A 27,124-nucleotide genomic window follows, 5' to 3' on the forward strand; every position below is an offset into this window, starting at 1 on the left:
ACATGCTTTGAGAACAGTGGGGCAAAGTCAGATTTATGCTAAATATCATTAGGATTGAATAATGAGGCTGATATAGACCCATTCATTTATTCATCCATTCATTCAACAAGCATCTTTTTGATTTAAGTATATTTTATGTTACATATTTTAAATCTGCAACTAAATTATTACAGTTGCCTTCTTAGATATATCATCTCTCTCATTTTATTTTTTGAGTGAGAGAGAGAGTGCGCACCTGTGCAAGTGGGTTAGGGGCAAAGAGAAAGGGGACAGAGGATCTGAAGTGGGCTCTATGCTGACACCTCAGAGCCTGGAGCCTGCTTCAGATTCTTTGTCTCTCTCTCTCTCTTTTGCCCCTCCGCTATCCACTCTCTGTCTCTCTTTCTCTCTCAAAAATAAACAAACATTAAGAAAAATTAAAAAAAAAAATAAAGCCAAACTCATATTTAGCAAATTTGTATAGTTAATAAACACAAGTCCAGTTTATTTTCTACTAAAAAAACTGTTGGAATATTTGGTGTGGTTGATGTGTGATATTTGTAACCTGTGATCCTGGCATATTGTTGTATGTAGTTGTCATTATTGCCATAGGCCATGATTTGGGGAAAAGAATAAACTTCCAGGGTCCCACCTGTTGGCTGCTTTTACTCTGTCAGACTTCCCAAGTGGAACCGGAGCCATTACTAGTGTGGAGAACTCTGACATAAAAGATATTTTGATTGAAAGTCTGCATGTGCATGAGATAAACATGGGGAGTTTTTTTCGTCTGTTGTCTTTCATGTCTGGTGTCTTGGTTTTCTATTCATATTTCTAGCCTGGAAATCATCTGCTTTATATGCTGTACCCACTTTGAAAAAAATAGGCAAATTAATACTTCTTTTTAATTTTTTAATTTTAAAGATGAAAACTTGTTAAAGTATCAAGAAAAAGAACTACTAGTCATTATCTTTTGTTTACGCTGCTGGGGTTCCAGAGAAGTGATAGTAATTTTTGTGTGTTTCTTATCTGTAACAGAGACTGAATTTTCTTTGAATGTTTGTATGAATTTTTACAAATCAATATTTTCCACTTCAAGAGATGGATATAATGTTGCTATAACCAAACCATTGTACCTTGTTGGGGGGAAGGATTGCTTATTTATTACTGGATTTGGAACTAAGATATGAATTTGATTAGGTACAAAAAGTTCTACCTTTTTCTTGAAATGAGATCTTCAATCTCATTCATATCTGAACTGTTCATCACATGGAAATCGAGGGTCCTTCAGGACAAAAGTCTTACATCATTTTCCCTGATGGTGGGCTAGTACAATAAAGACTATTTGTATAGTTAGTTTGAGGCAGTATTACTTTTCAGAGGATACTGAGCTGCATTTCATTCACTCTGCACAATAGATTTAAATCTATAATGTCTTAGAATCAGGGAACTGTAGTGAGCAAGAGACTTTAACAATCATTTTTGGAAAGGTATAACTAATTCCAGTAAGCATATGAAAAAGTGTTTGATCCATCTCCTTAGTCATGAAGAAAATACAAATTAAAACCACAGTGAAAGTCCCATTGAATACACCAGAGTGGCTGATACAAACTGTTGGTGAGGATGTGAGCAGGTAGACTCTTTCATTGCTGGTGGAAGTGTAAATTTGTACAATCACTGTAGAAAACAATTTTGTTGAAATCTACAAAATATGCACATATGCCTAATATAGGAGCAATTCTACAAATAGATGTATACCCAGAAGAAATACATATATATGCTTACTAAATGAAACGTGCAAGAATATGCATAGCAGTATTCTTTACAATGTTCTTTTAAAAATGCTAAAATTATGGTTTGCATACAACTGTAAAATGGAACAGTTGTCAGATTTTATTTAACTCATTAATAAATGAAGTATTTGGCAAGTTGTTACAGCTGGTTCAAAGGAGAATCTGAAGAACCAATATAGGCAATTAGAAATACTAAAATGAACTTTTTACGAGGTGCAAACCTGGTTAATATACTATTGAAACTAAAATGTACTGCCTGGAATCATCTTTTTTTATAGAGTGGAATTCAGTCGTATCTCTTCCAGACAAAATTCACTTGCATTTCTGTAGACAAGAGGCGGTTACTATCAGTTTTCTTTAACTTACAATATTGCAAAATAATCCAGTCAAAACAAAGATACAGATGCCTATAAAATCAAATAACCCCAAAGGGTCCACTAGACATTCTTGGTAATTCATTTAAATGACATATAGTGATCTTTTTCTCATTTGAAAATTTTTTCAATTTTTCTAGACCTCTTAAGAGCCAAGAACTAGAAACAACCCAGAAGTCCACCAATAGTAAAATGGATAAATTATAGTATTTTTCACACAGTGGAAATCTGTATAGCAATAGAAATTTAAAAAGTACAATAAAAGAAGAAAAAACCCAATCATATGCAACAACATGAATGAATTTCATGCATATATAATTCATCAAAGAGTGTATATTGTGTGATTTCTATTTGCATAAATTTGAATGAGTAAGAGTTATATGTAATGAGGTGAGGATAGGGGTTATGGTTATTCTTGAGTTTGTGACTGGGAAATGGTATGAGGGACCTTCTGAGTATCTATCATGTTCTGTTTCTTGATGTCTGTGCTGATAACAGAGGTATTTTAACATGGAAAAGTCATTAAGGTATACATGTATGTGTGACTGAGGTATTATTTCTGTGTCTGTAGTTCAACAAAGTTTGATAAAAGAATCAACTGCAGACACAATTCTCCATTTGACTAGTATCTAAAAGGGAAGTTGGGGGTGTAAATATGTACTCTTGTCCTAATTCTGTGTGATTATAAAGCAGTTATTATTGTCCATGGTATTTGATTGACTTTTCTATTTTGTACTCAGATATCTTTGAAAAGCTATCACGATTTCAGAAACAAGTTTGGTTCTGAGGGTAGATGACCTTCATTTGCTTTTAGAATTCTCTAAAAGTAGTTATAAAGCTCTCCCACAACTTTTATAGCCCTTTCTCAGTGTGCATTGTCTCGGCTGTTATAATTTCCCTTTGCCTTAGATTGAGTTGTGAGATTCTAAACTTGTACTTTCCCCCCCACTTTTTTGGTTTGGTATGTAATTTGCATATTTTCACCATGCGAAAGCTATTTTCTATGGTTGGAAAAGATTTTTTTCCTACAGTGTGAACAAATCATTCTTTGTTCTCCTTATTGTGCCTCCAAACTGGTACGTCCGGTTTATGCTCCAAACAACAAAAGTCTGTCATCAGAAATTAAAATGCCAGTAAGAACAAAGGCAGAGACCCATGAGGAACTCTTGGAGAGGTTTCCTCCCTGTTTGCTCCTCTCCCCAAGTGACCACAGTTGCCAGGACGTTGGAACATTGCTTAGTACAACTCCTTCCTTGTAGTTCTGCCCTTGTATTTATTATTATTGTTGGTTTAGAAATGAACTTAACAAGTCCTGGTAATTCTTGTCAGAATATATAAAATCCTCATCTCTCAGATTTTTTTTTTCCCATTTTCAATGAGCTTTTTTAAAGAAATGTAAAATTCACTTTGAAAGCCTTTAAAAACTTAATCAGTTTTGACATGCATTTATTTGAGAGCAGAATTACCAATGAACATACTGTATAAAATTATTAAGAGACAATTGAAAGCGGCAGCTAAAGCCGAACCTGTAAGGACATACCCATCTTGTGTTCTTTCTAAAGTGTGCAAGTCTTATCTGTGCACACTTTGTTGGCACTTCTGTTCTGAAACAGTATTCCAGTGTAGCATTTGCACACATTATTTTGGAGAGTTCTCTCCTCTCGGAAGTTTGACTTTGAGATTCACTTAGGATAGTTTAGAATTATGCTTCTAACAATCTTGATTTTAACATAGGTACTAATATTTATAAATGGCTGCAGAGTGTTTCTTCATCCTTCCCTTCCCTTATGTTATACTTAAAAATTCAAGGATCTTAACTTAGAGGTAGTAAAAGATGGGTAATAAATGTGGGATGCATTTTGTAATCAGTCCTAATGTTTTTTCTTACCTGTTGCTGTACATTTAAAGAGGGATTTAGAGTAGAAGCTTAGAATAGAATAGAGCATTTAGGTCTGTTTTGAAAGCTGTTATGCTGGAGAGCATAGTGTGTTCAGATTTCAAAATGTTTTTCAATGTCAAAATAAAGCTCTTGTGAATTAAATCCAGTGTTAATAAATGTTTATCATATTGTGAGAATCCCAAGACAAGTTTGCCTTCTTCTTTATTATTTAGTATAATTTAGTACACACAGCTCACTTAAATTATGATTCGATTTTATTATTATTATTATTATTATTATTATTTTTTTACTTTAAGGCTTTATTTGATAGAACCAAAAGCTAAATGCTAGATCTGTGGAATATGGCAATAATAGTATGGAGCAGATTTTGAGTTAGAATACTATTTGTTAAAGGTTTGAACATATATTTGTTAGAGTGAGAAGTGTTTTTCATTGCTCTGAATTATAATTTCAATACAAGTTCTACAGTATTGTTTTATAATTTTTTATTTCCTTGTTAGTAGAAATAGTCTGTATATTGAAGAATATTATTTGTCCATTTTTGTATCCCCATTTTGGTGGAGATAGCCAATAATAACTTTTTAGTGCAAGTGTGCTTAATATCAGAGAGATCGTGATTTTTTAGATTTTAGAGAATATGTGATTCCTGCATTGGGTGGGAGGTTGAACAAAGTGACTTTTTAAGGCTTTTTCTAAATTTTAAAATTCTGTTATGTAATATTAAACTGTAGACTTAAGAGCTATAATATATAATGGCCATGTTTTTCATGTAGAAAATTAATGTTCACGAAGGAATTTGCAGAGAGCTAAATTCTTATCTTTTCCTATACTGAGTTCATAGCTTTGTGTGTTTAATTGGTGGTAGGTGGTGCTGTTGTTGCACAGTTGGTGCGAGGAGCCTAGCATTCCTCAAATCTACATCCCGAGTGCTAGAGAGATTTGCCATTGTGGCCAGCGAATAAGGTTATAATAATTTTTTTTCAATTTATGTGGTTTTATTTTTATTTTTATTTATTTATTTTTTACAAATAGTTTATTGTCAAATTAGTTTCCTCAGGAAACTAACAATAGAAGGTTATAATAATTTTTATGGACAAAATGAATATGATGGCTCTTTAGGCATCACCATAACTTAACATTTATAAGAAACAAAATATTTATAGTTTGCAGTCCTTAAATTCAGACAGAAGAGAAGCTGAAGATCTGAAGAAGTAGTTAAAGGCAGTGCTGCAGGTTTACAGTTTAATATAGAATGTTTTATAAACCTTTTATCTTGTATATGTTGTTGATATTTTAAACTTCTTTTTTGGCAGGCCCTATTTAAAAAAAACTACCATCAGCATGTTTCCTTTATTGAATGTTTATTACATGTGTTGCAAGTTCTTAAGTGTTTAGAGCTAGTTTTATAATTTTGGTCATTTTCCCTGTCTGATATCATCTATTCCATCAAACACTTGAGTGTTATGAAAACGTACTGGGGACTAAATTATCACTTAAAGCAGTCTGAAAGGCCTTTCTTAACTAATTCTAATTTAATCTGCTCAATACTTCAGTTAGCAGCAAACTGTTCTCTTGAACCACTAATTTTGAAAAGCAGTTGTTTTCACACTTGACATATATATTGTCATACCCCTTTTACCTTTAGATTAATATACTACTGTACTCTTTATATCTGAGGAATAAATCTGATGTGACTCAGAACGAACAGACATTCATACAGTGTTTGATCTACATGTATAATAAAAATGACATTTAAAGATGCTTACATATTACTTCAATTAAAGAATATTAAAAAATTTTTTAAATGTTTTATTTATTTTTGAGAGAGAGAGAGAGACAGCATGAGCGGGGGAGGGTCAGAGAGAGAGGGAGACACAGAATCCGAAGACAGGCTCCAGGCTCTGAGCTAGTTGTCAGCACAGAGACCAGCGCGGGGCTCGAACCCACGAACTGTGAGATGATGACCTGAGCTGAAGTCGGACGCTTAACCGACTGAGCCACCTAGGCATCCCAATAGAATATTGAAATGATTAGTATTTTTGAGGTTCTTTGGCACCTTTACCTTTTTAGTTTATAAATGCAGAATAATACAGGCTTATGGGAGGTGGGGGGAGTGGGGAGATGTTGGTCAAAGGGTACAAAGTTGTAGTTATGTAGGATGAGTAAGTCCAGAGATATATAATGTTCAGGCATGATGCGTATAGTTAATAGCACTGTGTTGAATACTTAAAAAATGCAGAGGGTTGATTTCAGGTGTTCTCATCATATAAAAAAGGAGGAAATGACTACAGTAATCATTATGTATGCTGATTAAACCATCATGTTGTATACCTTAAATATCTGTGATTTTAATTAAAATATGTTTAAAAAAGAGAAATATATAGGTTTATAGATGCTAAATGATTTATTCAAGGTGGTTAACAGGTAAGTAGTTACAGAACCATAACCTGGCACACAGGTTATTCATATTCTGCTATAGTGTTTTTGGCAGTATGTTTTGTTTTTTCTCCTTCACAACATATTTGAAAAAATGACAACAACATTTAAGTTCTGTTTTTCAGAATAACAAGAATATTTACCTTTTTGTTACATGGAACACTTGGTTCTAATTAAAAAAATCACAATGCGTTGCTCTAAAATGAAAGGCAGTCATGCAGGAACTGAGCAGACTTACGGTAGTTTCTTAGAGATAAGAATTAGACTTTAAGAACAGATCATTCATTTTCCTATTTCTATTAAGTGTGTGCTCTTATCATTTTCTAAAAATATTTGTGGTAATTTAAATAAAAATATACTGAATGTGTATGAACAACCATAAATGTATGTGCCTCTGTCGTGTACATATGTTATATTTCAGACAAAAAATTGTGATAAAATTTAGGAGATCTTGTTTTCATATATAATCATGTTCTGACCTGTGTTTTCATTTACTGAAATTTTTTGTCTCCTCATGCAGATCAGTGGGGAAGCACAGGAACTCTTTTCTGTTCGACACGGCCCCATTCGAGCGGCGAGAATCTTGCCTGCTCCACAGTTTGGTGAGTGTAGCCCTTAAGAGGAAACAAATCATTTAGGAGTTTCTCTTTTATTGGTCTTGGACTACAGACAACAAGAATGATAACAAAGTCTGTTTTCCTCCAAGTGTCCATGCCCCATCCCTTCCTCCCCACAAGATAAATTCTTGTTCTGTCAGTTGAGATGGAAATAGGTAATCTTAACCAATTCAATATGGCCATTCACATTCTACTGTGGTTTTGATTTATCTTCATCCTCTTTGATCTCGATTTAGCCTCTGACTCTGCTGGCTTTCTTGAAGCCCTCTTCCCTCTTGGTTTTCATGGCATCACTCTTCCCAGATCCCTTCCTTGCTGACTGTACTGCTTTTGTTATGTTTCTGGCTTAGCTTTCTTCTGTGGGTATTCCCCAAGCCTCTGTTCTCCTCATGTCTTTGCTCTTCTTCACAGTTATTCTTAAACTGCCTTGGAGAGCTTGGTTTTCACCGATATCTCGCTTGTGGATGAGTCTGCTGTCTACATTTCAGAAGTACAGTTTTGGACTTTTGACCCTTAATCTCTGCTTTAAAAATGAATACTTCTTAATGTTGTAATTTAAATATTATGTATGTTTTGTTTTTATTTTAAAAAATCAAATATGTGTTTAAATTAAATATACCATTTGGGTGCCTAAATAACTCCTGACTCTTTAGTGATATGTTTTCTCATTAACTTGCTTGTGCTCACTCAGTAATGTTTTTGCACGAGCAGTGAAAACACAGCCATTTAAATCTTGTTTGCATACTCTGAAATCTTTTTAAAAACAGCATATTAAAATACTTTAATTCTATTTTTAAAGTTTACCAGAAGTTGGATAACCTTCCTTATAATACTTCATTTAGCTATTAATTCTCTAAACTGGTGAGAATGCAGTTTATTAAAGTTTACTACTGAGTGCATTATGCACTAACCATATGCGTAAGTAATGTCAGGGATCAATTTAGCGATTAAATCTGCTTAATTGAAATGGGAAGGGTGGGGGTGCCTGGGTGGCTTAGTTGGTTGAGCATCCAACTTCGGCTCAGGTCATGATCTCATGGTTCATGGGTTTGAGCCCTGCGTTGGGCTCTGTGCTGACAGCTATCTCAGAGCCTGGAGCCTGCTTCAGATTCTGTGTCTCCCTCTCTCTCTGACCCTCCCCTGCTCATGCTGTCTCTCTCTCTCTCTCACAGAAATAAATAATAAAAAAACATTAAAAAAAAAAAAAAAGAAATGGGAAGGGTGGAGGTAACAAAGCAACAGCATCCTGAGGTCATGTAGAGATTTTTCTCCTTGCTGTTGGGCCGTGTGGCACATCCACACTTCAGCTGTCTCTCCTTTCCTCCCACTCACTCTCTTGCTCTGATTTTTATTGCATTTGAGTTTTGGTGAAATCCCTTAACAAGAAAGATTGTTGGACATCTTCTTCTGGAAGGTTTGCCAGCCTTCTCTTTGGATAGTTGGACCCAAGAACAACTTTATTATTAAAAGACTGCTATGTCTTTGTTTCTTTTGTATATAATTCAGAGAGGCAGATTTTTCTGCCTTCAGTTCATTTAGGAAGCTCTTTTGTTTATGCCAGTTATTAATTTCCCACTTTTCTCAACTTTTACTAGGTAGAAATACTTTGTGGAAGAGTATAAAGCTATAAAAGTTATCATTGCTAGTAGATTTGAATACACTTAATTTATTTAACTAATTAGAAAAAGATTTCCCTCTCTTCTATAATATACTTACATTTAAAAAAATTAAAAAAAATTTTTTTGTTCATAGTTTATTGTCAAGTTGGTTTTCATATAACAGTGCTCATCCCAACAAGTGCCCTCCTCCATGCCCATCACCCCCTTTCCCCTCTCAGTGCTCATCCCAACAAGTGCCCTCCTCCATGACCATCACCCCTTTCCCCTCTCCCCCACACCCATCAGCCCTCAGTTCTCAGCATTCAAGAGTGTCTCATGGTTTGCCTCCTTCCCTCTTCCCAACTATTTTTTCCCCCTTCTCCTCCCCCATGGTCCTTCATTAAGTTTTTCCAGATCCACTTATAAGTAAAACATATGGTATCTGTCTTTCTCTGCCTGACTTATTTCGCTCAGAATTAACACCCTCGAGTTCCATCCATGTTGCTACAAATGGCCAGATTTCATTCTTTCTCACTGCCATGTAGTATTCCATTGTCTAGANTAAGAGGCTGTCTCTTTTTCCTTTGGATACTCTTTCCTCTTTGTCAAAAATTAGTTGGCCATACATTTGTGGGTCCAACTCTGAGTTCTCTATTCTATTCCTTTGGTCTATGTGTCTGTGTTTGTGCTAGTACCATACTGTCTTGATGATGACAGCTTTGTAGTAGAGGCTAAAGTCTGGGATGGAGATGCCTCCCGTTTTGGTTTTCTTCTTCAATATTACTTTGGCTATTTGGGGTCTTTTGTGGTTCCATACAAATTTTAGGATTGTTCTAGCTTTGGGAAGAATGCTGGTGCAATTTTGATTGGGATTTCATTGAATGTGTAGATTGCTTTGGATAGTAATGACATGTTAACAATATTTATTCTTCTGATCCACGAGCATGAAATGTTTTTCCATTTCTTTGTGTCTTCTTCAATTTCCTTCATAAGTTTTCTATAGTTTTCATCATATAGATCTTTTATGTCCCTGGTTAATATACTTACTTTTTAAAATATAATATTAGATTTAAAATATAATTTCACACAGCTAAGTGTTCTTATGCAGAAGTTACATATGTATCACTTTTGTTGCATTTGATCATTTTTTTTAGATTCCTTTTCACTGAAGTCCTACATGTGACTGAACACATAAAATTTGTAATGGAAACTAGAATACCCCATCCCTCTCTTTCATCCATTTTGCTTTGTGTGATCATTTTGATGGAGTAAGTCCTTTAGTAGCTTCCGGAAAAAAAAATGCGTGCTAAATCTTGTTTGTCTGAAGTTGTCTTTATTCTTTCTTAATTTTTGATTGCTAATTTGGCTTGGTAACAAATACTTGTTTGTAAATGATATTACTTCAGAATTTTGAAGGCATTGATCTAGTGTTATGGTTGAAGAGTCTGAAGCCATTTTGATACCTTTTTTCTTTGTCTATGGCTTATTTTTCCCTGGGAACTAGCATAATGTTAGTCTTATTTCCAGTGTTCTGAAACTTTATAATGATATTTCTTAACGAATACATTGTCCTGGGCCCCTTCAGTGTGAAAATGCAGGGTATGTTGTTACATACTTCTGTATATGTGCAGTTTAAAAATATAGGAAATATTTTTCTTAGGATAGCTCTTTTTTAAAAAAAAATTTTACATTTATTATTTTAAGAGACAGAATACAAGCAGGAAAGAGGCAGAGAGAAGGAGACAGACTCCAAAGGAGGCTCCAGGCTCTGAGCTGTCAGCACAGAACCTGATGAGGGGCTTGAGCTCACAAACTGGAGATCATGACCTGAGAAAAAGTTGGATGCTTCACTGGCTGAGCCTCCCAGTCGCCCATTAGGATAACTCTTAGAAGGGAATTACTGGTCCATTCGTCCATTGATGGACACTTAGGCTCAAGAGGATGTGGTTTATTTATACGATGGAATACTACATGGGAATGAGAAAGAATGAAATCTGGCCATTTGTAGCAACATGGATGGAACTTGAGGATGTTATGCTGAGTGAAATAAGTCAGGCAGAGAAGTACAGATACCATATGTTTGCATGTATAGGAGGATTAGGAGGAACTTAATGAAGGACCGTGTGGGAGAATAAGGGGGGAAATAGTGGGGGAGAGGGAGGGAGGCAAACCATGAGAGACTCTTGAATGCTGAGAACAAACGGAGGACTGATGGGTGTGTGGGGGGGGGTGATGGGGATGGAGGAGGGCACTTGTGGGGATGAGCACTGGGTGTTATATGGAAACCAACTTGACAATAAACTATTTGTAAAAAAAATAAATTATATTCATCCTATTCAAATTATTTGTAAAAAAAAAACATGAATTACTGGGTCAAAAATATATACGTGTAAAAATGTGATACATTTTGTAAAGTTGCTTTTCAGAGTATACTGACATCTGCACATGAAAATTCCTTTTTTTCTCCAACTCTGTCCTTTATTGGCTATTATGAATCTTTATATAGTCTTTACTTATCTGATGGAGGAAAACCCTCTTCATTTGTAATTTTTTGGTCTTTGAGTGCTAGGAAGAGTGGAAAATCTTCACGTTTTTGTTGTTTGCTCTAATACCTTATTTATACCCTTTGCTCTTATTGATCGAGCTCCTGATTATTATTATTAGTAATATGTTATGGATATGTATCCTATGAACTTCATATATAGTTTGCCATTTGTCATGTTATCTAGTGAAATCTGTCACTTTAGCTTCATGCAAAGAGAATCTTTGCATATTTTATAACCATGTCTAACTTTAAATCTTGACTTTTCTTGAAAGTTGAATTTAATTTTTTTTGTTATTTGTTTTCTTTTTATATTCTCTTGGTTGTTCCTTGACAACTTCTGTGTTTCATAGGTTTTTGGGGAAATTTCTCCTTTACTAAGGTGTTTTCCAAAGTGTAATATATTTCTTTGGAATTACGGAGACAGCAATCTGATCACCACATTCTATGCAGTGCTTTGTATATTTATGTGGAATATGAGTAGTTACCCAAAATGAATTTATTCTACATTTTATAGAAGAGGAACTAGAGCTCTACTTTTGTGTAAAGTATATGTATATTTTTATCATTTGTCAGTGACCAAGTGAATAATGCTGTTTTTAACTCTAATAGAGCTTGTAATTCTATTAGAAGTTATATTAGCCCTGTATTCTTGCTGTTTTCTTATTGATTATGGAGAAAGATGATTATTTTAGTCTTAAACTTGAATCAGATTTCTTAGAAATGCAGATTTAATCTTACTCATTATCCTTAGAAGTCCACTGTGCTGAGTACCTGAACTTTCTTCATATGAGAATGTTTTAGAACTAAGTCTTATAAGCCAGGATCTTTTCTGAGACTAGAAGGACTCTGGAGATAAAAGTTTCCTCAAGTGTCTGTGAGCCAAAGTTCCCTCATCCACAATACTGGGTAGCTGATTTGGCTTATTTCTTTTAGGTTGTACTTATTTCTGGAAAGGTATTACTATTTTTTGTTCTGATACATGGAATTTACAATTTCACGCCTTAAAATATTTAAAGGTTTAAAAAAAATCCCTAAATCCAACACAGTGTTTCCTACTGGAATATAAATTCCAAGTGTTTTCTGAAACTTCTAATATTGTAAATAGCTGAATAGGCAGTCAAAAATACTAATCATTGCTGTTTTTTTATGATATGAATGGCTAAAGTTATTTTTCTAGAAACAAACACGTAGACTAATTCTAAAGTTAAACTGTTTTTCATTTGCTTACTTTTATAAATTTTCAGAGCACACTCCTAGAGTATACTTTTTCATAATGTACAACCACCAGTTTCATCCTTTTCAAATGACTGAAATGGGCTTTTTGATCATATTCAAAGGAGATATGTTTGAGTTTTCAGCTGTGTGAATTCAGAAGTTCTGATTAAATTCATCAGAAGGATTTGTTGTAATCTTTTTGCTGTAAAATTCTAACTTTAAACAAATAAATTCTGTAAACACAAACACACACTCACAGAATCTATTCAGCCAAGACACCAGCAGCCTTTCAAAAGTAGGCCAACTGACATTTGCTGACAGTCATCACCAGTACTTTGCAAAGAGGAAACAGGCTTATTGACATTTTAAATGGCCAAACTATGAGATTTAGGGCTTCCCTAGTGTTTTCTGCTCTAATTATTTCTCAGGTTGCCTTGTGTATTCTTTTTTAGTAACACCTCATCTTTATCATTGGGGCCTTTACTACTTGGAATCCTGTAGGTTTTTACAAAATTTTGCTAAGCATGTGATTTAGGTAAATTATGACTGGAAACATGTGTTCTGTTCATTTTAAATTTCTTGAATGTTTTTGGTAAGATCAACAATTTCCAGGAGAGAATATCTGTTTTAGAAGTGCTGCTTTTTTAGTTTTTTAGTTTTGGTGATGTCATGGTGTTGAATTTGAGACATTGATCTAAGAGTATTTTCAGTTTATACCCATTTGAATCCAGTAATTAAGGACTTTTCCTGTGAGGACTGTAGGGAGAGGGAAGTGTACTGAACAGAAAAGATGGGAAGTAAATTTATAAATGAAGTGAATAATAACGCTTGATATTTTTCAAATGAAATTCTAGGTTGATTATATACATTATCACCACTTTGCTACTAGTCTGGAAAGGTACCATTACCCTGTTTGATAGGTAAGGAGACTTAGAGCTCAAAAAGAGTAAGTGGCTGGCATAAAGACATATAGTTGATTGGTGGAACTGGAATTAGAACTTTGAAGCTTGGCCTCGTAATCATTAGGTCTCACTGTCTCCATGATTAAAGGGAAACATTTTTACCAAATCCAGGTGTTTCTAGGCTATGCTTCTGCCTGAAGAAATCAAACAGTGTGTATTCATTGAAATATGTAAAAAAGTAGCTCTGTTTCTCTGTATTTTCTTCCATTTTGAAAATTTAAAGTATCTTCAGTTGTCTTAGTGTCTTCATTGTATTTGAAGTCCTTGGTTGTTTAGTCTAAGGGTGAAGAGCAATTAAAAGAGTCCATCTGGGCACCAATATATAGAAAAGCCATTATCCTCCATAACTACATTTAAAATTTTAAGCTGTCAGGATAAAGTATGTCACAGAAACAGCTGTAGTCTATTCAAGTTACATTCACCTTAAATTAAATCAACTGTTGAAAAGAAATGTTGGTTCTCTTTTATAGGACTTGGTATAAACTACTAAAAGTACATCAAAAGGGTTAGTGACGGATATCTCGAATCAGATAAAAACAAAGGTGTAACATGAAGCAACTAAATTACATGGGAGCTTAATGATTCTGACCCAAATAAACAAACTTGTAATGGAGATGCTGATGATTATCAGAACAGCTAAAATGCTTCTACTGTAGAACTGTAAAGAAGAATGTGGTTGTCTTAGTGAATTGGACAAGTTGTGGTCTTGGAAATCAGTGTTCATTTATCATAACATGTTCCTAGGTGTGAAAGTGAAAACTCATAATTTTCTAAGTATAGTTATTATAAAGTTAGCCTTTTAAAAATTCATCTTTACTGGGGTGCCTGAATGGCTCAGTCGGTTGAGTGTCTGACTTCGTTCCAGGTCATGATCTCACGGTTCATGGGTTCGAGCCCCGTGTCGGGCTCTGTGCTGGCAGCTAGCTCAGAGCCTGGAGCCTGTTTCGGATTCTGTGTTTCCCTCTCTCTTTGACCCTCCCCTGCTCACACTGTCTCTATCTCTCTCTCAAAAATAAATAAAACATTAAAAAAAATAAAAATTCATCTTTACTGAGAAATAATTTACATACAACACACCTTATGAATATTGGGTATATAATTTGAGCTTTGGATGGAGTTATGTAACTACCACCACAATCAAAATACAAAGTCTTCCTATCATGGAAAATTTCCCTTTCCCTATTCACACCCACTAAAATGGCTTGCATGCAAAGAGAGGTAGTAATAACAAGTGTTGGTGAGGATGTGGACTAATTGGAACTCTCATATGTTATTTATTAGAATGTTAAGATAGTACAACTACTGGAAAACAGCTTAGCAATTCCTTGAAATAGTAAATATGTAGTTACCATTGACCCAGAAATTCTACTCCTAGGCATGTAGCCAATAAAAATGAAAACATACCTCTACATACAAACTTTCAAGTGAATATTCATAGCAGTATTATTTGTAATAGCCAAAAAGTGGAAATAACCCAAATGTCTATTAACTGATAAAGAAAATGTGGTATAACCATACGATGGAGTATTATTTGGCTATGAATAAATGATGTTGGGATATATACTGCAAGGTGAACCTTGAAAACATCATGCTAAGTAAAAGAAAGCTGCTGCAAAAGGCTCCAAATTACTGATTGCTTTTATATGAAATATCCAGAGTAAGCAAATCTGTAGAGTTAGAAAGCACATTACTGGTTGCCTAGGGTTAGGTGACTGTGAGAATTTGGGGAACGACTACTGATGTACACAGGATTTCCTTTTTGAGGGTATGAAGATGTTCTAAAATTAATTAGTTGTTGGGGCGCCTGGGTAGCTCAGTTGATTAAGCTTCTGGCTCTTGGTTTCAGCTCAGGTCATGATCTTGCTGTTGGTGAGTTTGAGCCCTGCATCAGGCTCCATGCTGACAGCACAGAGCCTGCTTGGGATTCTCTCTTCCTCTCTCTCTCTGCCTCTCCTTGTCTCTCTCTGCCCCTCCCTCACCCACTCTGTCTCTCTCTCTCAAAATAAATAAAAAAAGTTGTAATGGTTGTACAACTCTGTAAATATACTAGAAACCATTGAATTTTACACATTGCATTGGTGAAATATATTGATGTGAATTATATATATATGTGTATATATATATTTAATATATATACATATATATATTTAAATAGAATATATATATTTAAAGGTTTCTTTTAAGTTTATTTTAGAATGAGAGAGTGAGAGAGAGAGAGAGAGCACTCAAGTGGGGGAGGGGCAGAGAGAGAGAGAGGAAGAAGCAGGCTCTAGGCTCTGAGCTGACAGCACAGAGCTCAATGTGGGCTTGAACTCACTAAATGAGATCATGACCTGAGCTGAAGTCAGATGCTTAACCATCTGAGCCACGCAGGCATCCCTGAATCATATGTTTTTAAATGTTTATTTATTTATTTTAAGAAAGAGTGAGGGAGTATGTGTGTGTGCACGCAAGCAGGGGAGGAGTGGAGAGAAAGGGAGAGAGAGAGAGAATCCCAGGCAGGCTCCTTGGTGATGCAGTGCTCCATCCCACCACTGTGCATCATGACCTGAATTGAAATCAAGAATTGGATGCTTAACTGACTAAGCCACCAAGGTGCCTCTGTGTGAATTATATTTTAATAAGGTTGTGTATAACAAAAGTCCTCTTGTGCCCCTTACCTCCCACACCTGGCACACCAGCAATGACTAATAGAGTTTATGTCACTCTTTTTTCTGCCTTTCTGGAATTTGAAAAAATGGAATATGTACCATTTATATGTGCTTGGTTTCTTTCCCTTCACGTAATGCTTTTGAGAATCATCTATGTTGTGTATTTCAGCTGTTCATGCCCTTAAAAAAAAATCTGAGTAGTGTTCCATTGTCTAGATATACTAGTTTGTTTTTTCTTTCACCAATGAATGGACGTTTGGATTGTTTCCAGTTTTGTCTCATGCATAAATCTTCTCTGAAGAGTTGCTTGGAGATCATATGTTTCAATTTCTCTTGAGTAAGAGTGAGATTACTTGGTCATACTAGGTCATATAGGAAGTGTAGGTTTATCTTTGTAAGAAATTGCCCAGCTGTTTTCCAAAGTGGCTATACTGTTTTGCGTTCCCACCAGTAGTAGTGTTCCAGTTATCCTGATGACTAGTGATGTTCATCTTTCTTGTGTACATTTGCCATTTTATTGTTTTTATAAAACTATTGAAATTTATTGCCATGTTTTAATAGTGTTTTATTTAGTTGTAAAAGTTCTGTATATAGTCTAGATACAGGTAAAATATGTACAAAAATTTTGTTCCTTTGCGTGACTTGCCCTAATGGGATTTTTTAAATAAGACTCCTTTTTTTAGGGCATATTTGGGTTCACCGCAAAATTGAGCAGAAGGTGCAGTGATTTCCCTTATACCCCCCACATGTGTATTCTCCCCCATTATCAGCTCCTCCCACAGAGAATACATTCACACTTTCCAGGAGCAAATTTTTTTAAAGTTTATGTATTTATTTTGAAACAGAGAGAGAGAGCGAGCGAGCAAGTTGGGAAGGAGCAGAGAGAGAGAGAAGGAGAGGGAAACTCCAAAGCAGGCTCCAAGCTGACAGCTCAAACCTACAAACCACAAGATCATGATCTGAGCTGAAACCAGGAGTTGACGCTTAACTGACTGAGTGATCGAGGTGTCCCAAGAGCACATGTCTTTAATATTCAAAAGTTTTTATATTTTTAAACTTCATTTTTAATGTCTAGTTTATTGAGTTTTTAAAAAATAGTTTACAATTGTTGTGTTTCTTTTTTCATTCAGTTCAGCACATTTTCTAGGTTACCCTGTGATTTTGTCCTTGACCTGTGGTTTATTTAAAAGGATGCTATTTTGTTTTTAAATTTTCAGAGATTTTCCTGATGTCTTTCTATTACTGATTTCTAATGTAATCCCTTGAGAAGACCTAGTTTATGTGATTCCAATCCTGTTAAGTGTTTTGTATTATAGCCCAGAATATGGTCTACCTTACGTCATGCATCTCTATCCTTATGAGTTGTGTTTCTGCTTATTCTGTCAATTGTAGAGAAAAGGGTGTTGAAATCTTACATAATATTGTTTGAGTATTCTTCTTGTAATTTTATCAGTTTTTGCTTTATGTATTTTGCCACTCTGTTATTAGGAACAAAAACATTTAGGATGGTAAAAGTCTTTTTGTGAATTGATCAGTTTATTGTTACTGAAATCCCTGGTTATATTCCTTGCTCTGAAATCTTCTTTTTCTGTTATTATTATGGATGATCTTGCTTTCTTGTTGTTTCTTTTTAAGTTTATTTATTTACTTACTTTGAGAGAGAGAGAGAGAGAGAGAACGTGTGTGGGACGGGCAGAGAGAGAGGGAGAGACAGAATCCCAAGCAGGCTCAGCACTGTTAGTACCAAGCCCAATGTGGTGCTCGAACTCACAAACCATGAACCATGAGATCATGACCTGAGCCAAAATCAAGTTTCAGATGCTTAACCAACTGAGCCACCCTGGCGCCCCAGACATTCTTGCTTTCTTTAGAACTAGTGTTGGCATGATATATTTTTTGTGATTTTTTTTTTTTACTTTTAATTTTTGGATTTGTTTATATGCAAAATGCATTTATGTAGGCATTATAATTGGGGCTTCTTTTTTTTTTTATCAACTATTTCATTGTCTTTTACGTTTAATTTGTGTGTCAATGGGAATTGATTTAAATCTGTTATTTTACTATTTTCTCTTTTTCTTATGTGTTCATTGTTGTCCTTTCCCACTTTTTCTGACTTCTTTTGGATTGAATATTTTTATATCTTTACTTTATTTCCTTTGTTGTATCTATTAATTATGTCTCTTTATCTTGTTTTCAGTGGTTCTTTAGGATTTATAGTATATGTCTTTAACTCATCACAGCCAATCTTCAAGTAACATTATGCCATTTCACATATTGTATAAGAATCTCAAAACAACAAAAACACCTTATTTAAAAATAGTCATATGACTTGAATAGATATTTTTCCAAAGAAGGTATAAAAATGACCCATAAAACACATGAAAAGATTTTCAACATCATCATTAGGGAAATGCAAATCAAAATCATGATGAGATACACTTCATATCCATTAGGATGGCTATTATTAAAAAAAAGAAACAGGGGCGCCTGGGTGGCTTAGTCCGTTAAGCGTCCGACTTTCGCTTAGGGCATGATCTCGCGGTTCGTGGGTTCGAGCCCCGCGTCGGGCTCTGTGCTGACTGCCAGCTCAGAGCCTGGAGCCTGTTTCNGGAAAAATTGGAACCCATATGTTTAGTAAAGGCACTAAATGGTGTAGTCACTGTGGAAAGTAGTATGTGGTTTCTCAAAAACAGGAGTTATGAAAATTATTTATGTAAATATTAAAAAATTGATTATGTGTAAATTTAAATATATTTTTTATAAAAATGGTTTTTAAAAAAATGTTTTATTTATTTTTTTGAGAAAGACAGACAGACAGCATGAGCAGGGGAGGGTCAGAGAGAGAGGGAGACACAGAATCTGAAGCAGGGTCCAGGCTCTGAGCTAGCTGTCCGCACAGAGCCTGATACAGGGCTCGAACCCACAAACTGCGAGATCATGACCTGAGCTGAAGTCGGATGCTTAACCAACTGAGACGTCCAGGCGCCACCCCAAAATGGTTTTTTTAATGTTTATTTATTTTTGAGAGGGAGACAGAGTGTGAGCAGGTGAGGGGCAGAGAGAGAGAGGGAGACACAGAATCTGAAGCAGGCTCCAGGCTCTGAGCTGTCATCAGAGAGCCAGATGTGGGACTCTAACTCATGGACCACAAGATCATGACCTGAGCCGAAGTTGGATGCGCAACTGACTGAGTCACCCAGGCACCCCTTAAATAGACTTTATTTTTATTTATTTTATTTTTTTACAAATATTTTATTGTCATATTAGTTTCCACATAACACCCAGTGCTTATCCCCACAAGTGCCCTCCTCCATGCCCATCTCCCCCTTCCCTCCCACATCCATCAGTCCTCAGTTTTTGTCAGCATTCAAGAGTCTCTCATGGTTTGCCTCTCTCCCTTTCCCCCACCATTTCCCCCCTTCTTCTCCCCCTTGTTCCTCAGTTAAGTTCCTCCTAATCCTCCTATACGTGCAAACATATGATATTTGTCCTTCTCTGCCTGACTTATTTCGCTCAGCATAACACCCTCAAGGTCCATCCATGTTGCTACACATGGCCAGATTTCATTGTTTCTCATTGCCATGTAGTATTCCATGGTATAGATAAACCACATCTTCTTGATCCATTCATCTGTTGATGGACACTTAGGCTCTTTCCATGTTTTAGCTATTGTGGAGAGTGCTGCTATGAACATTGGGGTACATGTGCTCCTATGCCTCAGCATTTCTGTATCCCTTGGGTAAATTCCTAGCAGTGCTATTGCTGGGTCATAGGGGAGTTCTATTGTTAGTTTCCTGAGGAACCTCCACACTGTTTTCCAGAGGGGCTGCACCAGTTTATGTTCCCACCAACAGTGTAGGAGGGTGCCCGTTTCTGCACATCCTCGCCAGCATCTAGAGTTCTCTGATTTGCTCATTTTAGCCACTCTGACTGGCGTGAGGTGGTATCTCAGTGTGGTTTTGATTTGTATTTCCCTGATGAGGAGGGATGCTGAGCATCGTTTCATGTGTCTGTTGGCCATCTGGATGTCCTCTTTGGAGAAGTGTCTGTTCATATCTTCTGCCCATTTCTTCACTGGGTTGTTTGTTTTTTGGGTGTGGAGTTTGGTGAGTTCCTTATAGATTCTGGATATTAACCCTTTATCTGATATGTTGTTTGCAACTATCTTTTCCCATTCCATTGGTTGCCTATTAGTTTTGTGGGTTGTTTCCTTTGCTGTGCAGAAGCTTTTAATCTTGACGAGGTCCCAATCGTTTGTTTTTGCTCTTGATTCCCTTGAAATAGACTTTATTTTTTAAGAGCAGTTTTAGATTTACAGAAAGATTGAGTGGAAAGTACGGAGAGTTCCCATATATTTCTGAAATGAGAGTTTCTGTTGTTCTACATCCTTGCCAGCATTTGATGGTGTCAATGTTGTGAATTTTGGCCATTCTACTAGCTGTATAATGGTATCTCATTTTAATTTGTTTTTCCTTAATAATGATGTTGTGAAGCAGCATTTTTTCATATGCTTATTTGCCATCTGTATATCTTCTTTGGTAAGATATCTGTCGGTTCTTTAGCCCAGGATGTTCATTTTTTTACTATTGAGTTCTAAAAGTATTTTGTATATTTTAAATAACAGTCCTTTATCATCTACCTACCTACCTATCTATCTATCATCTATCTATGTGTATGTATATATATACACACATATGTGAGATATATATCATATATATATATTTTCAAGTATTTTCTCCAGCTTATCTTATTCTCTTGACAGTGTCATCTTTCCCAGAGCATATTCACATATTTTTTCTTTCTTTTCTTTGCTTTAGCCTACTTCATGCTGTTTCACAGCTCACTGATGCTCTGTTCATTTTTTTTCAGTCTTTTCTCTCCTTTTGTGTTTCCAGTAGTTTCTATTGCTGTCTCTTCATGTTTCCTAAATTTTGTCCTGAACTATCTAGTATATTATTAACTGATCCAATGTATTTTTCACCTTAGAGGATGCATTTTTCATTTTTAGTTGTGTGTGTGTGTGTGTTTATCTGTATGGTGAGGTCTCCCATGTGTCCTTAACGTGCTCACACTTTGCTCTTTTGAATAAATGAAGTATTTTCTGATAACAGTCTTTAAAAAATGTTGATTTATTTTGAGAGAGAAAAAGAATATGTGAGCATGTGTGTGTGAGCAGAGGCAGGGCAGAGAGAAAGGGAGAAAGATATGTGGCTTGATGCCATGAACTGTGAGATCATGGCCTGAACTGAAATCAAGAGCTGGACACTTAACTGACTGAGCTACCCTGGTGCTTCTCTCATAGCGGTTTAAATATCACAATATTCTGTTGATTTGTCCCCTTATAGGGGTCATATGTTTTTGCTTATTTGTGTATCTTGAAATATATGTTTGGATGCCACACACTGAATTTTATGTCACTCAGGGCTGTTGTTAGTATTTCTTTAAGTATTTTGGGGCATAGTCTGGGCTACTTGACTTAAATTACTTGAATTTTTGTTTGGAGTGCCTGGAACAGCCTTTACTCTAAGGCAGGGGTGTGCAAACCTTTTCTTAAAGGGCCGTATAGGAAATATTTTAGGCTTGTGGGCCATGTAGTATTTGTCATGACTATTCACCTCTGCTGTCAATAGTGCAAAAGCAACCATTGGATGTACTTAAATAAATTAGTATGTTGGCACATTCATAGAGCTCCCTTGTCTCGAGGATTACTGTCCCATGCTGCCTATTGTTCAATGTCTGGAAGCTGTCTTTTCATACATTTTATCTGTTACAAGTTTTCCAGCAGGAGGGTAAATCTACTCCCATTACTTCATTATAGCTGGATGTGAAAGTTCAGCATTTTGCTTTATTTCTAAGTTTTGGATAGTTTTTCTTAAGATTGTTTAGAGCAGTACCTGCTACATAGTAAAAGCTCCATGTGAATTTGTGTAAATGAAGCAAAGAAATAAATTGAATTTGGATTTTATTTGTAAGGTAGTTTAAAATTTAATGTATCTTTTGAATCTCAGATCCTTTAAATGTTGCAAGTATTATACAGGAATTTTTAGAGGTATTGTAGCTTTAATTGTGCTTTCTTCTTTCTGGTCCTGGATGCAGTAGCAAAAGAAAATGATAAAAACACCAAGGGATTCCTTTATTTCTTTTGATCTCATGAATAGATAAAGGAAGCGTAGTAAACTTTCTCTTTCCCTTTTACCTTCACCAAGGGACTACTGTGATTCTTGGCTTTCAGAGAATGGCATCTTTTTTTCCCCCTTTGCTTGTGATGCTTTTAGTTTAAAAACAAGAGGATTGAGCCTTAGTTGTTATCATTTGAAGTATCTTCTTGGCACCTAGTGTTTATCCTAGGTTTCACTGAAAGTTTCCCTCTTTTTGCCATTACTGTGCTTTGCAGTTTTTATGCATATATGGGGTTACTTTGGGAATACTTTTGAATTTCCATTATTTTCACTTGTGTAACATGGAGAGAATCTAATTTGAGGCCACAATGAATTTATATAGCTTTATATTTAACAGCAACAGCTGCCACATGAACTAATCAAACCTCTAGCTTCAAATGTGAAAAACAAAAATACAACTCTGGGTGTATATGTCTATAATAGTGAGGACACAAAATTTAGGTGAATGGCTACCTGGTAGTGGGTGAGTGACAGTGTATGAATCTATGTAAGTAAATGGAAGTTATTGGTAATATTTTACTTCTGATTTTGGGTGATGGGTTCATAGGTGTTTAGATATTACTAAAACATACGGAGAAGTTTCAAGCATTTACCATTGAAAAGAAGTTAACCAAGGATTATTAATGGTATAATTCTTTGCACTCATTTTCCTAGATGGAGAGGAGAAAGAAGCATGCAAAGAAACTGAATATGGCAGACTTTACTAAGGCAGAAATGGAAATCAGAAATGAGAATTACAAGTTTAGAGTAAAGAAATACAAGGGAGGGTTATTTTTCTCTATGTATTTTACCTTGAGACATTTATTTATTTATTCATTTTGCATAAGGATACATTCCTTAATTTGTTAATGTTTTAAATTTAGTAGTATTCAATTGGTTTTTGTTTTAAAAGTGTGTGTTTTTTTCCCTCTCTTTCTTTTATTTTCATGAAGAAGAATGACTGCATGTATTGAGCTAATACCTATTCTTGGTATTTTTATTCATATTATTGAAAGGCCCACTGCGGTATCACCTCAAAATAATCTTCTGACCTGTATATCAAAATTTTAAATGTAAATAATATCCTTTTTAAACTTTTATTTTTTAAATGTTTACTTATTTTGAGAGAGTGTGTGTGTGAGTGGAGGAGGGACACAGAGAATTCCAAGCAGGCTCCATGGTCAGCCTGGAGCCAGATGCGGGGCTCAGTCCCACAAATGCGAGATTATGACCAAAGCTGATATCAAGAGTCGGACGCTCAGCTGACTGAGCCACTCAGGTGCCCAATATCCTTTTTAAACCTACCTCACAGAACTCTCATGAGGATATATGAGGTAAAGCATAATTTTTTAAAAGTAATCTCTATACCCAGTGTGGGGCTCGAACTCACAACCCTAAGATCATGAGCTTCATGCTCTTCTGAGTCAGCCAGGCATCCGAAAAGTAATGTTTAATTAAAAGGTTTTTTTTTTTTTTTTTACTGATAAAGTGGCTAAAATGAGCAGGCTTAAAAAAAATTTTTTTTAATGTTTTACTTTATTTCTGAGAGAGAGGGAGAGGGAGAGAGAGAGAGACACTGTGAGCAGGGAAGGGTCAGAGAGAGAGGGAGACACAGAATCCGAAAACAACTCTGAGCTGGCTGTCAACATAGAGCCTGATGTGGGGCTCGAACCCACGAACCGTGAGATCATGGCCTGAGCCAAAGTCGGATGCTTAACCAACTGAGCCACCCAGGCGCCCCTAAAATGAGCAAGTTTCAAGAGGGAGCCCCGTGACCTCCACTCCACTACCGACAGGAGAGAAATAGTGGCTCTAGAATTCTTAGTGTTTCCCGTCTCGCCATCTCCTCCTTCTCCTCTCACACTATACTCACAGTATTGCCATCACTGTCTTGAGCCCATGGGAACTACATTCCTCGTGTTCTTTATTCTTGTGTTACTCAGTCGCCGTCAGAAGCCTAGAGGTCATCTCTCATCCTTACACTCCTTCCGTGTAGCATTCACTTTTCAGACTTTTCAGATCTCTCTCTTAATTCCCCTTCTCCTTCCACTGCTCTCCCAACTCCTGAAATTTTTTGATGAGGCCCTCTGGAAGTTATTTATCTGCAAACTCTCCTGTATCCTCAACCAACTTCTTTTGAAATGTTCTTTTCCTTTTTCTATGTTGCAGTCTTTCTTGGTTGTTACCTTTTGGTTTTTGAAGATTAAAATTTTTATTTTGTGGTTTTATGTAGTACCACTCTTCACATTCCTAATCACTCTTCAAATTCCTTATAGCTTATGATGTTGAATGTCTTTCATATGCTTACTTGAAATCCCTGTATCATCTTGGGTGATAATGTCTATTCGTGTCTTTTGCTAATTACTTTTGAATCTAGGGAGTTCCTTACATATTCTGGATTCATGTCCTTTGTTGATTGTAGAATTTACAAATACTTTCTTCTATCTGTGGCTCCCCCACCCCACATCATCCCATTTTAAATGCAGTCCAATTAATCATTTCTTTTCAAATGAAAGAGTTCTTTCTTCAGGGATTAAAAAAAATTTTTTTTTAATGTTTTTATTTATTTCTGAGACGGAGAGAGAGATACAGCACGAGCAGGGGAGGGTCAGAGAGAGAGGGAGACACAGAATCCAAAACAGGCTCCAGGCTCTGAGCTGGCAGTCAGCACAGAGCCCGACACGGCGCTCGAACCCACAAACCATGAGGTCATGACCTGAGCCGAAGCTGGACACTTAACCGACTGAGCCACCCAGGCGCCCCTCCTCAGGAATATTTTGGCACAAAGTAATAGTAATAGAGATCCATCTACATATTATTAACTTTGATACTCTGTGTTTTGGTTCTCGTTTCTCAGATATTGTTATACTTGGGGAAATTGGTGCTTACTCAGCAAGAACTCTGTGTCACTCAGCAAGATTTATTTCCCTGCAGTGTACAAATCCTGAAAGGAACTGGATAAATCCCCAAAGTTTATTCGTTGATTTAGTTGATCTCTGGGTAGTATAAGAGGTTTTACATCTCTCTGTGAGTGTATCATTACCTATCATGTAAAAAGAACAATCCTGGTATTTGACCAGGATGAAGTAGTTTATACCTAAATATAAATTTTTGCAGTACCTTTTTGTCTAATATAGTAGTAGTGTTTTTAATTTATCTTAATGGTGCCTTGATTCTAAACACATTATTCTATCACTACTAATAGAGTTTGTCTAAATCATGCAAGTGTGGTGTGATGCTCTTTAAAAAGTATTCTTGGTAATATAACTTGAAGTCTGGAATTGTGATGCCTCCATTTTTGCTTTCTTTTTCAAGGTTGCTTTGGCTATTTGTTTTTTTTTTTTTTTTGTGATTCCATACAAATTTTAGGATTGTTTGTTATAGCTTTGTGAAAAATGCTGTTGGTATTTTGATAGGGATTGCATTAAGTGTGTAGATTGCTTTGGGTAGTATAGACATTTTAACAATATTTGTTCTTCCAACCCTTAAGCATGAAATGTCTTTGCGTCCTCTTTATTTTCTTTCGTCAGTGTTTTATAGTTTTCAGAGTACAGGTCTTTCACTTCATTAGTTAGGTTTATTCTTAGGTATCTTCTGGTTTTTGGTGCAGTTATGAGATTGATTCCTTAATTTCTCTTTCTACTGCTTCATTTTTGGTATATAGAAATGTAACAGATTTTAGTACACTGATTTTGTATCCTGTGACTTTACAGAATTTGTGTGTCAATTCTAGCAATCTTTTAGATTTTCTGTATAGAGTATCGTGTCATTTGTAAATTATGAAAGTTTGACTTCTTCCTTGCCGATTTAGATGCCTTTTATTTCTTGGAGTTGTCTAATTGTTATGGCCAGGACTTCCAGTACTATGTTAAGTAATAGTGGTGAATGAATTCATTGAAACTATGCTGTGTGTAATAAGTCCTTGAACTAATAACTTTTTTCATTTAGATATTAGTTTTTGTAAACATATTTGTAGGAGCATATGGGAATAGAGCTTTTATTCAGTAAAAAAAGTAAAAAGTATTCTTGGTGACTAATTAATGTATAGGCTCTGACATGGTTATTGGAACATGGTATACTATAGCATTTTAGGGAAAAGAATAATATTTTTTAAAAAGTTGACATTTGTCATTTTAACACTTAGGTAGCTTTTCATACACAGAAATTCATTGGGGCTGAAAGGAGGCCTTTTATTTTAATTTAATTTTTTTAATGTTTATTTTTGAGAGGGAAGGAGGGAGGGGCAGAGAGAGAGAGAGACAGAGGATCTGAGCAGACTCTGCCCAGAGCAGGGAGCCTGATGTGGGGCTTGAACTCACTAACTGAGACCATGGTCTGAACCAAGTCAGACGCTTAACTGACTGAGCCACCCAGTCACCCCAAAAGTAGGCCTTTTAATACTATTTTTTAGATAATTTATTTAGAAAATAGTTCCTTTTAAACAAGATGGCCTAGAGCTTCCTGTTATAAGTTGTAGCCACTCAGAGTGTCAAAGGATGATATAGTTGGTGATCAGAGTGTATTAACAACTTTGTTGCTTCTAATTTCTAGGTTGGGGTTCTTTACATCTTTCTTAGAGTTGTGGCTAGATGTGGCATTTTTTGAGATACACTCCTAAGCTAATTATAGGATATCTATAGATATTTTGTTTGACATACATGGAAACAATTTAAATGTTGGCCCTTTAAGATAATTTTACCACCATATTAAAAATAATTTTTTTTATTTTAGGATTTGAAGTCATCTCTCAAAGAGTTTTCCTTCTTCTCCTTGTTTTTCTCCTTGAATTTATTCTATCTTATACTTGGGTCATATTTCCTTATGTTGTCTCTGTCTTGTTCTCATCTGTTTTCTTAGTCTTTAAAAATTAAAAAAAAAATTTTATAAAAATGAATTATG

General features: G+C 35.6%; 1 protein-coding gene across 1 annotated transcript in view; it reads left to right on the forward strand.

Moving 5' to 3' along the window:
* The window catches only part of BCAS3 (BCAS3 microtubule associated cell migration factor), a 586,605-nt gene that overhangs the window by 43,150 nt on the left and 516,331 nt on the right, over positions 1-27,124 (forward strand). Inside the window, exon 6 of the mRNA XM_077745617.1 lies at positions 7,000-7,081. Coding sequence (XP_077601743.1) covers positions 7,000-7,081 — 82 coding nt within the window. The remainder of the gene's footprint in view (positions 1-6,999; positions 7,082-27,124) is intronic.

This window comes from Crocuta crocuta, unplaced genomic scaffold (assembly GCF_008692635.1).
Source record: "Crocuta crocuta isolate KB4526 unplaced genomic scaffold, BGI_CrCroc_1.0 scaffold333, whole genome shotgun sequence".
NCBI lineage: Eukaryota > Metazoa > Chordata > Mammalia > Carnivora > Hyaenidae > Crocuta > Crocuta crocuta.